Source organism: Girardinichthys multiradiatus, chromosome 23 (genome assembly GCF_021462225.1).
Source record: "Girardinichthys multiradiatus isolate DD_20200921_A chromosome 23, DD_fGirMul_XY1, whole genome shotgun sequence".
Classification (NCBI taxonomy): domain Eukaryota; kingdom Metazoa; phylum Chordata; class Actinopteri; order Cyprinodontiformes; family Goodeidae; genus Girardinichthys; species Girardinichthys multiradiatus.
Genome location: NC_061815.1, coordinates 13,611,646 through 13,628,669, shown reverse-complemented (window position 1 = coordinate 13,628,669; position 17,024 = coordinate 13,611,646). Strand labels below are relative to the sequence as shown.

The following is a 17,024-nucleotide window of genomic DNA, read 5'->3' as shown; positions in this document are numbered from 1 at the left end:
TACTGTGTTGTAGGTTGTGGAAGTACCATCACAAAATGCAGGTTCAAGGGGTGTGAATACTTTTTGCATGGCACTGTATACTAGCAGCTGCTTTGCATGTCAAAGAATATAACACCGACACCTTCCAGAGTATTGATGGAATGTATATAATGTCTCGGAAGGTGTCAACTCAAGGTTGCATGATGGGAAAATTTACATGTAAATTGGTCCTGGCCTGGTTCTTTGTCCTTCTTTAGTTTGTTTAACAAAAGTGTCCATCAATGCACACACACACACACACACACACACACACACACACACACACACACACACACACACACACACACACACACTCTCTTGTTTTGCTATATGTAGTGAGGACCATGTGTTGACTCCCATTGACTTCCATTGATTTTCAGTCATTTTCAACCCTTTCTATGCCCTAACCCTGACAATAACCCTAAACCTAACTATTACCAGTTCATGCCTAACCATAACCTTAACCTAAACTCAATTCACATCTTAGTCCTAAACCTAACTGTTAGCAAAGTAGGTCGTGAGAACCAGCAAAATGTCCTCACTTTGGTACAAACGGTCCTCAATTAGATGGTGAAATTGGGAAAATGGTTCTCACTGTGATGCCAAGACAGGAACACACACACACACACACACACACACACACACACATACAAGTTTGTATTTCTGTCCTTGTATGGATGTCATATTGACTTCCATTTATTTGTGCAATGCCATGTGTGCACAACCCCAGCACTGACACTAACCTTGACTTTTTGATGAGAATCAAACTGATTGAGATGCGCGTGTAATGTATGTACGTAAAATAATCAAATGTAACTTTATTATAACTGCAAAAGGCATAATGTTAATTCTAATTTCTGGATAAGGTCCAAGGTCCAGAACAACTACGGCTGAGAACAGGTCGGTTGATTAAATTTGCTTACAACTTACAAGCAAAACAATTAGCATTTTCTGCCTGTTTAGCTGTGACCATGAGCCCCCCGTAATGTCTGACAGTTAAATGTAATGAGCAAGACATTTGAAATTAAACTTGACCAACTTAATTATTTTTAATGGCTCCAGAAATAAAATAAAAATATTTGACACATATGAATAGGCAAAATAAATAGGCTGAACTTTAGGTGCAGGAAAATTCAGTAACATAAAAATAACTGAGGTAAAGCTTACAGATGACAAGAGATAAATTGTGCGGTCTACCTTCAATGAGATGTCTAAACCTAGGACTATACTGAATTAGTTTTACTATTTTCCAAATTCAGTTTGATTATTTCTCAAATTGTGTTTTCATTTCTTGTAATTCCATATGTTACAAAGCAAACACTCTTAACCCTTGTGCGATCTTAACATTCTGTTTACTCCCATTGTCCTACGGGTCAAAAATGACCTGCCCTTCCATAGCCCCAAAATAAAGCAGCTTAATGGAATTTTAAATCCAAAATCAATTTTGCATGATGAAACAACCTGTTATTTATCAATTCAACTCAATTTAATTCATTTTTTATCATGTAGTTTTTGTTACACAATACAAAAGACAATCACCAGTGAACAGTATTTTTTTTTACCACAAACCAACTGTCATAACAGCTTTCTTTTACACAGAAAAGGTTTATTATTGGTATTATATAAATGTGAAGTAATTACTTCTGAATTAATTATATTGAAAGGGGAAAAACATTCAATAATCTGGAACTTTTGTCAACAGTTTATTCTTTTATATTTTTTAGGGAGTTAATCATAAAAATACTTCCCTCATATTACAACAAAATAACAAAATGTTGCTTGATTTTGTGAAAAAATTTCAACATCAACTCTATTTAGCACATGTAGGACAGTATGTGTGAACGTGAGAATGGGCTTTGCAGATGTATTTCTCATGTGCAGCACACAGCTTTTGTCTTGCAGTCCTTCTCTCAGGGACAGAACTGGCACCTTTTTCTTTTGACTGACCCAGCTGCAGCCTCAGGTGGATCAGGACAATATTCAGCTTTCTGAACAGCTTCCACAATGGCTGCAGACGCTCCCTTCTCTCAATGCACAGGGTGACAAGAGCCTTTCCAAACTGCTCAAGGAACATCCTTCTCTTGTTTTTCTTCCCTGATATCCAGGTCGGGTTGATCTCTTGCCATATCACAAAGGCATTATATGAGGACATATCAATGATGTTATGGAAGATGACCAGGGGCCAGCGTGCAGTCATCCTTTGCAACTGTATGTTCCAATAACCTTGTCGAGATTGTCCACGCCTCCTTTATTGCAGTTATAGTTGAGAATGATGGCTGGCTTCCTGTCCTCACAATCACTGATTTCAGCCGTCTTGTGCAGTGTGCTCAGCAGGGCCACGTTCTTGTTCCTTTTTGGAAGATTAGAAACAAGAGTGGTGGTGGGAGTGAAGGCGAACCTTGATGAAGACCGCTCTGTCTCTTGTTGTGAGGAGTGGAGGGGGGAGTTCAGGCTTATTCTTCTGAACAGTGCCCACCATGGTCATCTTCCTTTTCAGGAGCTGCTGGCTGAGTTCATAGGAGATGAAAAAATTGTCACGTGACATTATGCCCCCTCAGTCCAACTGTCAATTCAAGCACAACCTGCATCCCCTGGTTCTTCTCTGGTGCTTCACTCGACAGCTTTCCTGTGTACACTTGCATATTCCATGCATAGCTGGATTTTGCATCACAGGCCACCCATATTTTGATGCCATATTTTGCTAGCTTACTTGGCATATACTGCTGAAAAGGACAGCAACCTGTTGTTAAAAAAAAGAGATTACAATCACTGTGTGAGTGTCACAGAAAACTGCATGTATCAAGGATGTATAAGGATTATGATTATTAATTAATGAATATTTATCAAAAAATATAATTAAAAATCATAATTAACCAAAACCACCCTAAATGGCACTGCGTAATCAACCGCTTCACCGAAGGTGGGGGAACATCAACCTTATTTTCACAGATAAATCACTCTTGCACGAAATAAACACAAACACTTCTCTTTATATATATATATATATATATATATATACATATATATATATATATATATATATATATATATATGGGAATACGACTTAATCTTCAGTTTTCTTCCTTTAAGTGGCAGGCACTGATGCTCCAGACTTTGATGGTTAAACAGGATCTTTATTGTTATATGTCTCTGAAGACAGTAGTTTCCAGAGGCTGAAGTGTTGAAGGAAACCCGGAGACATAAATGAAGTTGATTCAGGACTTCCAGAAGTCTGAAACTTAGAGCAATCAGCTGTTCACCGATCAAGTTCACTTCTGTTGTCTGGATAAAAAGGCTTTAGATGAAATCAGATTCTTAATCTTGAGGCACAGTCCTTTCTGGGCCCATGGGTTGATCCTCTTTTTTAATGCTGTCAATCAGCTGGGCTGTGTCTCTGTTCCTTTTCCATCCAAGCTTATTTTCTCCGTCCGATCTTGTTCGCTGGTCTTCTGCGAGGAAACAACCCCGTTTCTGCTGTCAGCATTGTTTTTATAGCGCTTGATGCCTTCACCGGTCAGCCCCTTATCAGGTTTCTTAGTTATTGCGCAACCTATTCAGCTCAGCTTCTCGGTTATTGCTCAATACTTTAGTCATGGTCATTGTGACCTACTGATTCTGTTTCTCAGCCTTGGAGATGCCAATAATAGCCACGCTGGTCTGTAGTCCCTTCCTCTTGTCGCTGTCTGCATGCAGCTGGCTCTCGTCACTCCTTGTAATCCTACAGTTCTTTCCCTAATCTGCTCAGTTTTAAACTTTACACAGTATTATACATTTCATTCTTCAGCTTTCAGCATTCACTTTAAAACACTGTTGCAAAACCATCACTTCATTCTTTTTATTCATGCTTTACAAATGATAAATGTTATATTTCTTTCATATATAGCTGATTGAGAATGTCAAACCTTAATGTTTTTCCTTTAATTCCCAGTTCTTAACCACATTTCAATCATACATCTTTTAACTTGTTAATCAAAGATTAAGACAAATTTTATTCAATACATGTGAAAGAATATAAAGTCATCATACATCATTTCTTTGGATATACTTGTTTATATTTTTGCAAAAGATAAGACAGATAACATGTGGCAGATAATATGTGGCTCTACACAGGCCTCTCCAGTCTCTCAGCTCCAGAATATGAGAACATGCTTGTTTCACTCCTCACTGCTTCAACTGTGTGTTTTAATAATTATTGCATGGATTACACATAAGGATATAAGGATATTTATTGTAACTTTTATGGAGTTAACTGTGAGCAGTTACTAAATGTTGCATGGATTACATGGAAAGATCTCACCTTATTTTGACACTAACAATAAAAATAAAAGAAAATATATGCTCATTGAGTGTCTATGAAGATCAAATCAGCAGTTTTATGGACAAAATGTGCAATTTGGGTTAACTTGGAAAGAGAAGCCCTCTTGGTGTGCTGATGCGTCTCAATGGCGGCGATCAGCTGGTAAACGGTGGGCTGCGCCCATTGCCACTAGCAGCTGATCGCCCCAAATCTCGAACAAAGAGTCATAAAACTCTGAGGCGGGAACTCAGTAGAAAAACTCCAGTAATAAAACTGGGATAAAGGAATGGTCAGGCGAGACCCAGACTGCAGCTGCTTTGAATGGAAAACTTTTTAAAAATCCAACTTTTAACTTCTAGCTAATTTGGGATGAGCCGGACAAAAATATGAACACACACCTTGCTGATTGCATCCGCGCTCCACGATTCAGCACACTTGCACAGCAAATCAAAACAGCTCAGCATGAAACACTTTAATCAATATTGCATGCAATAAGTTGATACCTTGGATGAACTACTGGTGATTCTAAATCACCTTAACCATGCCTTACCCTGACCCAGACCTCTAAATGTACCTATCCGATTTAATAAAAATTACTTTGACGTTGATTTCTTCTCTTCTCCGGTTGCAGTTGACTAAATCAACAAGGGGTCTTCTTGGAAATAAAATCTATGGGTTTCTATCTGCGCCTGAGTGTCGGCAGGGTCTTCGATCAGTATATGAATCTTCTGACCTTCTTGTATCAGACAAAATTCCAGTTTTCAAGCTCTTCCAGGAATGGCCGTATGGTAAAAAAAAGTAACTTGCCTGGGAGTTTCTGTTGCTCCAGACATGAGCCTCCGTTGCGTCGTCCCGTAAGACACGCTGGAAATGGAAATTTAAAAGTTTGTTTCTTCAGCTTTTGTAGCTCTGATGACATCAGCTTTGTTGTCCATCACTGCCATATGAGCCGACTGGGCTGCGCAGTTCAACATGCGCAGCCCAGTCGGACCAAATGGATGACCCCAGCAGATGTTACATCACAATAAAATAAAAAAATATTTGCCTATATGAAAATAAAAAATTACCTTTGAATGGAACCAACTGCTCATCTACTGTGACTTCAGGCCCAGGGTTGTAGAGGTATGGCAGACGCTCAACCCATTTGTCCCAGACCTCTCTGATGGCTGCCAGTTTGTCTGTCACACGTCTTGCTGGTCTTGACTCACAGTTGTCAAATCTCAGCATTCTTGAGAAAGTGTGAAAGATTTTCAGCGGGATCGTGGCATGAAAAATTGCCCTTCCACTCTTTGACTCCATAAGACAATCTTTGTACCCTAGTTGTGTACAGCTCACATGGAAACATAAACAAAAACAAAGTATCTTTTTCTAATGATGGGGTCCTTTTAGGAAAAGTCTTAAAATTTCAAGTTGGAAAAAGATAGTTTAAGGTATTTTTTTCTACAGCTAAACATGGTAGTGAGTCACTTTTGACCCACAAGACAACACAAGGGTTAAAAAGTATCTAATTATATTTTTATGTAATCAGTTTCAACAGATCAACAGGAAAACAACCACATTTTTTGAGATTCGAATGTTTTTGTAAAGCTCCAAATAAAAACACCCATCAGTTATCTCTAGGTATCTTTGTTATAGTAGTAGCACATAGGTTTCACATAAAGGTTATGAAACTGTCCTGTTTATAGAATAAAAACTCTTCGAATATGAACTAGTTTAGCAAATGTGTTATAACTTGCACTGCAATAATGATGATCATGCAGCTTTCTTTTCAAGCCACCAATCTTTGTTCCTCTGGAGTGTCTGAATAATGGTCTTCACTCAAACATGGGGTTAACTTGGATTTACAAAGCTGCTATAATGTTCGAATACGTAACCTAAAACACTTGTAGCTTCATCATTTATTCCTAAGTTACATTCTGACTTGGCACATAAGGCTAAGTAGTAAATGCGATGATCAGAATCTCTGCTGAGGGAGCAGTTTACAGAAACCGCAGGCTAATGCTAGCTTGTTTTTTTTCTTTCTATGATGATAGTCTCTGGTTGATCATTTGGATCAAAACATGTTGTCTTGATGCCAATAAATTGTGTACAGACAAAACCTACCTGGGAGTGTCAGTGTGGTTTCCGGGCTTTGTTAACTAGGCTGGTGGCAGATGGGAAAAAACTGTTCTTGTGGCGTGAGGTTTTGGTCCGGATGGACCGCAGCCTCCTGCCAGAGGGGAGAGTCTCAAAGAGTCTGTGACCGGGGTGGGAGGGATCAGCCAGAATCTTCCCTGCCCGCTTCAGGGTCCTGGAGGTGTACAGTTCCTGGAGCGACAGTAGACTGCAGCCAATCACCTTCTCAGCAGACCGAATGACACGCTGCAGCCTGCCCTTATCCTTGGCTGTAGCAGCGGCGTACCAGATGGTGATGGAGGAGGTGAGGATGGACTCAATGATGGCAGTGTAGAAGTGCACCATCATAGTCTTTGGCAGGTTGAATTTCTTCAGCTGCCGCAGGAAGAACATCCTCTGCTGGGCTTTCTTGATGAGGGAGCTGATGTTTGGCTCCCACTTGAGATCCTGGGAGATGATGGTTCCCAGGAAGTGGAAAGATTCCACAGTGTCAATTGTGGAGTCACAAAGGGTGATGGGGGCAGGTGGGGCTGGGTTCTGCCTGAAGTCCACAACCATCTCCACTGTCTTTAGAGCGTTGAGCTCAAGGTTGTTCTGGCTGCACCAGTCCAACAGTCCAACCCCCTATCTAATAGAAAAGGTACATTTGCAACATCTGTATGTTGTTGTTTTGTACTCTATTAAATGTTCATCAAAGAAACAGCCTGGTGGAAGAAACTGTCTCTGTGGCGGCTGGTTTTAGTGAACAGTGCTCTGTAGCGACGGCCTGAAGGTAAAACTCTGAACAGTTTATGTGCAGGGTGTGTGGGGTCTGCAGAGATTTTAGCAGCTCTTTTCCTGACCCTAGACCTGAATAAGTCCTGGATGGAGGGAAGGTCAGCTCTGATTATTCTCTCTGCAGACCTGATTATTCGTTGCAGTCTGCACCTGTCCTGTTTTGTGGATGAGCCAAACTACACTGAGATGGATGAAGACAGGACAGACTGAATGATGGCAGTGTAGAAGATGACCAGCAGCTCCTGTGGAAGGTTGAACTTTTTGAGTTGCCTCAGGAAGTACAGTAATAATGCAAAACTGCTATGTCTTTATTACACGCCTACATACTGTGATAATCTAATAGCAGTCTATGTTATGTTATGTTATGTTATGTTATGTTATGTTATGTTATGTTATGTTATGTTATGTTATGTTATGTTATGTTATGTTATGTTATGTTACGTTGTGTTATGTTATGTTATGTTATGTTATGTTATGTTATGTTATGTTATGTTACGTTGTGTTATGTTATGTTGTGTTGTGTTGTGTTGTGTTATGTCAGTTCACACCTAAGCTTTAACCCTAACCCCTGATGCATGAAAAATGACATTTCATGTATCAGGTTTAAACTTTAATCCATAAGTCTTATCGGTCCTGAGAAGGTTGGTTCTTACACCAGATAAAGTCCTGAAGAGGCAACAGAAAACAGTACTCATACACACACCTGCACACACAAAAGTGACGTACCAATAACAGACTGATAGAAAGCTGCTTCCAGTGCCCAGTAGCTATTAAACTCAAGGTGGGAGAAGTGAAAACAAGTTCGCAACAAAACTGCACAGTTGAAGGGGAGAAAAGAGAAAAACAATGAACAGCAGTGGGAGGAGAACTAAAGCTGAGCCTTAAGCAAAAGGAGAGACTGAGGAAGCTTATTCCCAACTGATCTGTCAGTCACAAGAAAGGCTTTATATTTAGACGGTGTGATTTTATTATTTGTGAAACTCCAGTGGGAATCCTGTCCCTTTCCCCCCTCACTGCTTTGGAACTTGTGTAATGAAACACATTTATCATCAGCAACACGACAAAACGCGCAGATGAATCTGTCTGTTTTGCAGGAAATAATTGCCAAATCCCCGTCTTTCCTCCGCTGCGACCAGGCTCACCTTGCGTAAAAGTTTAATAATTCTACCTCCGCAGTCTGAAATTAACCTGATCTTATCTGTCAGGAGTCTTTTGTTGGTATTGATTTAAGATATTAAGCCTGTCAGTTTGCATACAAAAGGTGTCGTTGGACAGCTTTATCACTTCTTTTGCTCATTAGGCTGCATACCCTAAACCTTGATGGGTGTCAGCAGATTACAGAAGTTTCCCTCTGTTTGATTCCACAGTTATTAATTATCCAGGCTGTCACTTTGTTGCTTCTCCAAGTAGATGAACCCTCTTTATGCTTGCATTGTTCCTGTGTGAAAATCTATTCTCTGCAGGTCTCATACCAACAGAACCCCCTTTATTATAAAGATAAACCCTCCAACTTGACTAACCCCCTCTCCCCTCAATCTTTTGACACGCCAGTTATCAGGCCTCCTCTGATATATTCACAATCTGAGACCCCTCACCCAAACACCCAGCCCGCCGACCCCCACTTCCAAATTAATCTTGCTTCCATGTCTTTATCCCGTGCATCCCGCACAGAAGCTGGCAGACTCCCCTGACATTTGTTTACCAAACCATCAATCAGACCCCTTGTCACTGATGCCTCTCAAGAGTCACTCCTGCAAACAACTTCTCAACGCAGTTTGGCACGTTATTACCGCCGCCTCCACTGATCTGGAGGCAGCCATGTAGCATAGAGGGGGAAGCACTGAAGAGAAGGATTTTCACTGGAACTCCTTTTTGTTTTCAATAACTGGGTCCTTGTGTTCTGTTTACATCACTGTATGTGTATTATTTTACACAAGTAGGCTAGAAGAAGGAAACTTGCTGCTTGCATTTTGATTTAACATGCTATCACAGAAATTACTGTTGCAAAACCCATGACTGAAATCCAGCAAGCCATTTTTCTCTGATGTCAGTACAGTCTGAGTAATGCATAAGATGTTTTGTCAATCGTTGTATTTTAGAAAGTCACCCCATAGAACTGCAGGAATTTACTTTTTCTTTTCTTTATATGCTCCGTCTCACATCAACCTTTGGTAACAGCTTTGTTGTAAGACAATTTTACTGTAAAGGTTCAAAATGTGCATTCTAGAATGTTTTATTGAGTAAAAGGACTGCTCAAAATTAAATAACGATTAGACAATCATATCATTGAAAAATCCTGGAATGAGGAAATCAGCAGCAATAAATCAACATTTTCCCCAGTCTTGTCTTTTTGGGTGGTTCCAACTCTCTCTGTGACCTTTAGCATCATGAGCACAGTGAACTGGATCAGGTATGGGCAATCAATGCTGTCAGAATCCAGCCAACAGGCTAAACATCCCATTGGCATGCAAAATGTGTATTCTTGACATTTGTAATGTATTAGCCAATAAATAATGCATTCCAAAAAGCAATTTTAATTAACATTGGGTACACTTACAATATAATTGCTATATATTGTGCAGTGCTAGGCATCAAAACAAAATTTAATTTGCATAGGGAAAAAAAACCATGAACCCTCTGGACAATCACTTTTGCATCCATCAATCTGTTGTGTATACCCTCTTATCCTTGCAGTGTTACAGGAGGGCTGGTGCCTATCTCCAGCAGTCATTGGGGGTGAGGCAGGGTACACCCAGGACAGGTTGCCAGTCCATCATAGGGACACACGGGACAACCACACACTCATTCCTAAGGAGAATTTAGAGAGACCAATAACTCAACGTGTTTTTGGACTTTGGGAGGATGCCGGAGTACCTGGAGAGAAACCAAACATGCACAGGGAGAACATGCAAATTCCATGCAGAAAGACCCCACCCCAGACCAGGTTTTGAACCCAGGACCTTCTTGCTGCAAGGCAATAGTGCTATCAACTGCACCACCATGCAGCCCTCACTTTTTATATAAGGGCTAGTAGCTAGTAGCGATTTTTATCTTTTCTTTGAGGTCTAATTCTGAATTTTTCAGATAATTTTTTTTTCTTCTAAAATAGCACTTCATGAAAATGAAGGAATAACCATATATCCCCATTTCTGTGTCAATGCGTATTCCCCTGACCCTTGTTCATTAACCTTTACTAACTCAAAAGGAAGTGCATCAAAATACATGCTGTTGGATGACATGTTAAAGAAACAATGATAACTAAAATAATAATGAAGACAAGCCACTTCTGAGCTTCCACCATTCATAAATCACAAGTTGATACAACAATATTCTACACAGCTGTGGGTGTATGTACAAAAAAATATAGGCAGCAGTGTGGGACAACAGGAGGATTCATTCGGATTCAACGTCAGCACTATGTATAAACTCTGTGTCGTGTGGTTCTCCCCAAACGGTTCTTTCGGAACAATAATGATGGGTGAACTAAGTGAAGCGATCGTGTTGTTACCTCAACAAATGATTCAAATTTAAATGATAAATTCACCTTTTAAATTTTCTCATCTCAGTCTTATTTACACTTTAAAATCCTGCGGCTGGCTGGTCGCATAACCACTCATCACTACATCACCCCCTTGACCTATAAAGAAGGCTCCCCCAGTAGGGGTAAGCTGATGCAGAGCTATGACTGCCTCCCTTGATGAGTCAGGGGTGAAACAGAGGCAGGCTGACTTCTACTCCCCTAGCCACATTATACCTGTCTCAGCTCGTTATTCCACTAAACAATACTAACTGTACTGTTTCACATTGCCCTGCTCCCAGGGAACTTTTATTTAACTCTGTCACAGCTATTGCTGCTTACAATCCCTTCATGCCTCTCTCTCTCTGTGTGTGTGTGTGTGTGTGTGTGTGTGTGTGTGTGTGTGTGTGTGTCCGGTACTCAACAGTCTGGGCAGAACAATTTACATAAGCAATCCTCATTGCTAGAATACCTGTCACAAAACACATGGAGACAGCGAGAAGGAGGCTTAATCTTAGCTTGAAGTGTTTTGTGAAAGTGGCAGATGTTTTAAGGGCAGTACGTGTGTAATTTCACAGGAACTGCATACCCATTCGAGTGAGCACTGTCATTTCTTTTTTTCAACCTTTCGTAATCATGTAAACTAAACTGGTTGGACTTGTTCAGACAGACATACTAAATTTGAGTCAACATCTCCAATGGTTGTCAAGTTTAACTCGTTGGTTTGGGGATTCTAGGAAAGTGTACTTGTGTGGGTTTCTTATCTCTTAGTGATTAATTGTGTGTAAAGGATCTCAGTGTGTAGTTGTTGAGAGGTGGGTATAGGGTTTGGGAGTCTCACCTTGGCTTTTTGCAGATGATGTGGTTCTGTTGGATTCTTCAGCCCATGACCTCCAGCATGCTCTGGTTTTAGTTTATAGTTGTGTGGAGAGAATGGGATGAGAGTCAGCTCCTCTAAGTCTGAAGCCATGGTTCTTGACTGGAAAAAAGTTTACTCCCTCTGGATTGGGATTCAGTCTCTGACTGAAGCAGGAGGGGCTTTGTCTGCAAGAATGTGGGTGCTGTTGTGGCGAAGAAAGAGCTGAGCCAAAAGCAAGGATAGTCATGTGTTTAGCGCCATTCATCTTACTGTATAATCCTATATGCTCCCCTAGCCCCTAGTGAGGCAAAGCTTTCAATGAGCATGATGCTGCCACCACTAGTGTTTCATGGTGAAAATGTTCTGTTCAGGGTAACGTGTAAATTTTCTCCCACACATACTGAGAACGTTCTTGCTGTGTCACCTGCAGGGCTTACAACAAACTGCAAACAGAAGTTCTAACAGATTTCTTTAAACAATATGATTCCTCTGTCAGAGTCTGTGTGTGTGTGTTGCATGTGTATTGTGTACTTGTTTTTCTAATCATTCATTTTCCAGTTGGTGCTGGAGTTCTCAGGTGCGCTGGATGACAGGTGTTTTCCATCTGCTGATTGCTTGAGTGGGAAGCTGCCAGCACTTCGATTCCAGAGTGTTTGCCTTAGTGGTAACAAGCTCAGCCACCACTAATTTTGTGCTTCGTTTTTTGAACTCAAGTAATCTTGCATTTTGTTCCCACGCAGGTTTCTACCTGAGGCTTTGTTTACCTTGCTGAGTTTTGACTCCGTTCCACAGTATCTCTGAGCATCTGGATTATTAACTACTGAGTTAAGAAACTACCTTCGTGTGGATTTCTCTCACTTCCGTCTGAACCTTTCGGACACGGACCAAGCTGGCGGCTCCCCGTTTCCTTCGACTCCAGGACCCAGGCATCAGCACACCCTGCTTCTTCCTCCTTCTTGAACATCGGCACCCGAGCTCCTTTTTGTTGGCACCAAGCTCACAACAGAAAAGACAACTGGACAATCCTCCTTCGCAAGTTAAGACTCTGAATCTCTCTACCCCTGGCGGTTCTAGCTACAACAGTTTAGTAAGACATTTCTCAGATCTAAGTAATCAGTTGCTTCATATCATTCGTTTGTTCACCAATCCATTCTGCTTCCTTCCCTTACAGTTGGTGTTCCCGTCCCAGACTACTTTATTGACAATAAAAACCGTAAAACTTTTCCTTCTGAGTGTTCTCTGTATGTGGGTCAAATCTATACCGAAAATGACATCCTCCTGCTACTTTTGAATAAAGCCTGATTTGTTAAGTGGACAACGAATAGTTGTCCTGTCAACAGATTCTCCCACCTGAGTTGTAGGTCTCTACAGTTCCTCCAGAGTTACCACAGGCCTCTTGGCTTATTGCAGTTGTCAAAAGACAAAACTGTTAAACTTCCTAAATATGTTATGCAATGTTTTGGTCATACATCTTCATCAGGCAAACACATTCTGATGATTAGAAACTCACATCTAGTCGTAAAAAGGTAAAAAAAAAAAAAACCAATCAAAAATAATATGGACTCACATTATCCTATTGGTAGAAGGACCAATACCTTTGTTGTCTACATCAGGACAGAGTATATAAATTTATCTTTTCAAAAAACTTATTTCAATTTTAAAGAAACATTTAAAAGTAGTTGATCTTTTAGTCCTTTTGGAGCCAAAATTTAAAGGGTATGAATTAGTCTCAAATAGGTCCAATAAGTCTCATGTTGTTTGAGTAACTTCTGGAGGTCACCACCTCTGCAGTAGGTAGTAGAGAAACCTGTTTGGTACCATAAAACAACGAGGACGACTGGATGTGATTGATCAGAAACCTAGAACCACTTCATATTTAAAAGATTTTATTATCATTGGAATATGTGATATTGTGCCATAACCACACCCTGCTTCAAGCTTCTCCACAACTTTATCTGCTGTGTTTCTTGGTCACAGAAAGCATCCCAATAAAACATTTGAAGTTTGTGGAGATGTGACAAAATGTGGAAACGTCTAGGTGTATGGTTACTTTTACAAGGTACTATAGGTCTTAATTGTTTGGTCCGGAAATCAGCTTGACTGAAAGGGACAAAGTCACCAACCCCTGCCTTGTGGATGAAAGTCCACACCCACTACCCGCCCTCCTGAAAATATTGGACTTTGTTTTTTTCTGTTTCCTGTGGACTGATGTAAAAAGAACAAAGAGCAACAGAAAACATAGGGAGAAATAATTTGGACATGTCAGAACACAAATGATTTTATCAAAGCAGTCCCACCTGCTTGGTCATTATATCTGTCCACAAACATGTTGATTACTCTCCAGCAAATTTGATGATCATTGATTTTGTGCAGCTATATCTGCCCCATGAAGAGTCCCTATTACATTTTACTAATATACATCTGCGCTGTAGTAAAAAGCTCTAGGAGTCTAATTACTTTTTATCTGTGTGTATAACTTTCAGCATTCAAATTCAGATGCATCAATGTTGTTTCGTTGCTTTTTTTCTATATCATACATATTGAACACTTCCTGATTCTTGTGCCTAAAAAGATTTTTTGATCAGGCGTAGCCTTGAGTGGTGGAAAGGTTTCTATTGACAAAACTGATCTCTTAGGAGTGCTGCAAAACATATCTGTATTGCATGACTGTGCATCAAAATGAGTCAATTTCAGACAGCAATTTACTTTTGACTTCAGCTCTGCCGGATAACACAGCTTATATACGGAAATAATACACTAATTAAGGGTGCAGAATGTGGGGTAGATTACATTTTCTACAGAGGATGATGCTGAGTTGTTTTTTTTTTGTTTTTGTTTGTGTGTGTCTGAGCTGTAAGAGGCTCCTGTTTTAGAAAAATTAAAACAAGAGTTGCCATGCAGCTCCTTCCCTCTGCTCATCCTGTCTCTGCTGGTTTGCTGCCAGGTGCAGATCTGCAGGTTTGCCAAGCCAAAGGCCCGACCTGCTGTTCCAAGAAGATGGAGGAGCGGTATCAGGTGGCTGCACGCAGCAACATGGAGTCAGGTCTGCAGGTTGTCAGCGCTCATCTCAAACGCCTCATCATCCAGAACGCTGCTATATTCCAAGGTAAGCAGCTCATATACTGAGGTCATCCTTGTCTAAAACACACATTGCTTAAGTTCAAATCATTGCAGTGTTCACTTTCCTTGCTGTGCTGCTTTTTACATGAGGTGCTTACTACTATGGGGAGTCAAACATTGTTATGGTAGAAGCACACGCAGACAGAGGTTAGACATTCACCTGCTGTTCAGCTAAATGTTAGAATGGCAAACACGTGATTTGAGGGACTTTAGATGTAGTTCTGTTGGCCCTAGACGTGTTTCTCCTGAAAGCGACAGGCTTCTGGGATTTGGCACGCTGCAGCTGGAGAGGAATGTTTTTCACTGAGACAGCAGAGCTAGTCAGTAGCAGCCCAGGAACGGTGGATCAGAGCAGCCACCAGATACTGGTATGTGTGGTTAAAGCTAACAGATGTATGCAAAATGACAACACACTGATGTGGAAAATGTGGTACTTCAGAGATACTGACATTCAGGATCTGCAGCCAGAGAGCGTAACACTGAAGGTAAAGGAGGCAGTGACTCCTGTAAGAGGGATTAAAGAAGAGTGAAGTGACACCTGCTGGAACAATGATAAGGGCTCGGAAGTAACACAGTGCACATTGTGACACCAATATCTAGCTCAACAGTTAGCTCTAAAATATTTTGGAAGAATGTAAATGTAAATACAACAAAGTTTATGTATATAACGGTCCACAAAAATCACAGCTTGGGTTTTGCAGTCACAGTTTGGCAAGTTTTCTTCAATCACGAAAAATAATAAAAATGTATGATTATTTTTACTTCGGGTTGCAGTAAACAAAGAATATTTCCATTTCTGAAATTAGATAGAATTTCCATTGTTCCAAAACTTAAAAAAAGTGGAAAGTATAAAACTGACTCGAGATTTGTTTGGACATTTTTCAATAAATAATGTAATATAAGAGGCCATAGCTAATGATAGATAGATTGATAGACTATACAACAATATCAACACTATAAAATGGTCAATGTTTAGAAATTTTCAAATAGGACTGTGCCAATATTTGGCATATATATTTAGATTACTTTGAAGTAATGATATTTCGACAACCTAGTGTCTCAGATGTACCTGAATGCAGCATGCCCTTTCAACCGAGAGTCCCCTGACTTGCAGAATGTAGAGAGTTTGGCTAATTGGATGCTACAGGTAGCCATTTTCTCTCCAGTATCTGGGATGTTTATGTTTAGCTTGAAGGTGTATCACATGAGTAATTCAGTTAAATGCAGAATCAGATAAATACCTTTTTCCTGTTGAAAAATGTGTAGCTGACAAAACGTTTTGGTTCAGTTTAGCTGTCTTTCTCCACTGTGGCTGCATAAGAAATATTAATGTTCCTGAATTGCAGAGTTTAGTAATATTGTTTAGTGATATTTAATGATTATTTCTATTGAACCATGGACATTTCTAAGGGAAAAAAAGAATTTAATCCAATGACACACTGGCCTAGAGAGTAGATGTACAGTATTTGTTTTATTTTAACCGTGGCTGAATATAAGCTAAATTACCCTCTTATCAAACTTTTTTTCTATCCTATTTTAATTTCTTCGCCCACCAGTTTTTGATCTTATCTTGCTTTGTTGAGAAAGCACATGTGAAAACGTCAGACATTATTTCCTACATGTATTTGAAGGACTACAGACAAAGCTGAACATCAATCAGAGATTATCTGGATTTATCACAGAGATGTAACGGAGGCTCAAATCCAGAGCAGATAATGAACAACAGCAATGCTGATGAACTGATAATGTTGGGATGGAAGTTCATTTTGAAGCTAATTCCTTTCTTCAAGGTATGATCCTAATTTATTTTCTGTTCAGTGTTTCCATATCACTTTCAGATAAACATATCTTTGGGCACTTCACAAAACAAAGAAACTATCTCATAGAAAATGCAGTTCTTAAACATCTAAAGTTTAAATGTAAAAATTCAAAGGAAAAATGGACACTATTTGATTTTTCTAGCATTTTAACACTGAAAATATTTCTATTATTTTCACGGTAGTTTGGGGGAGCACAGATGCCCTCAACTTTGCAATGGGGCTGTGCGTAAGTAGCAGATATTTAAATAGATAACGTTGGTTTGGATCCTCCTGGATGTTTACTACTTCACTGCAGCAGATTAAGGAGCTTCACTGATCTTTTTGAGTTGCTCTCGCACCAGAACTTTGGTTGTAGCGTTACGCAGCTAGCATCCGGCATCCGTTAGCATTTTGTCCTTTTCTGTTCATCTGCCTCGTAGTCAAAGTAGAGGCTCTATCTCACAGGCTCTTTTCCACGCTCTTATTTTGGACGCCTTCATATTTACAGAATTCAAACTTTCC

General features: G+C 40.0%; 1 protein-coding gene across 2 annotated transcripts in view; it reads left to right on the top strand.

Annotated features, from left to right (window-relative positions):
* The window catches only part of gpc3 (glypican 3), a 198,136-nt gene that overhangs the window by 6,322 nt on the left and 174,790 nt on the right, over positions 1–17,024 (top strand). For both annotated transcript variants that reach the window (XM_047353254.1, XM_047353256.1), the window contains exon 2: positions 14,528–14,689. In XM_047353254.1, coding sequence (XP_047209210.1) covers positions 14,528–14,689 — 162 coding nt within the window. The remainder of the gene's footprint in view (positions 1–14,527; positions 14,690–17,024) is intronic.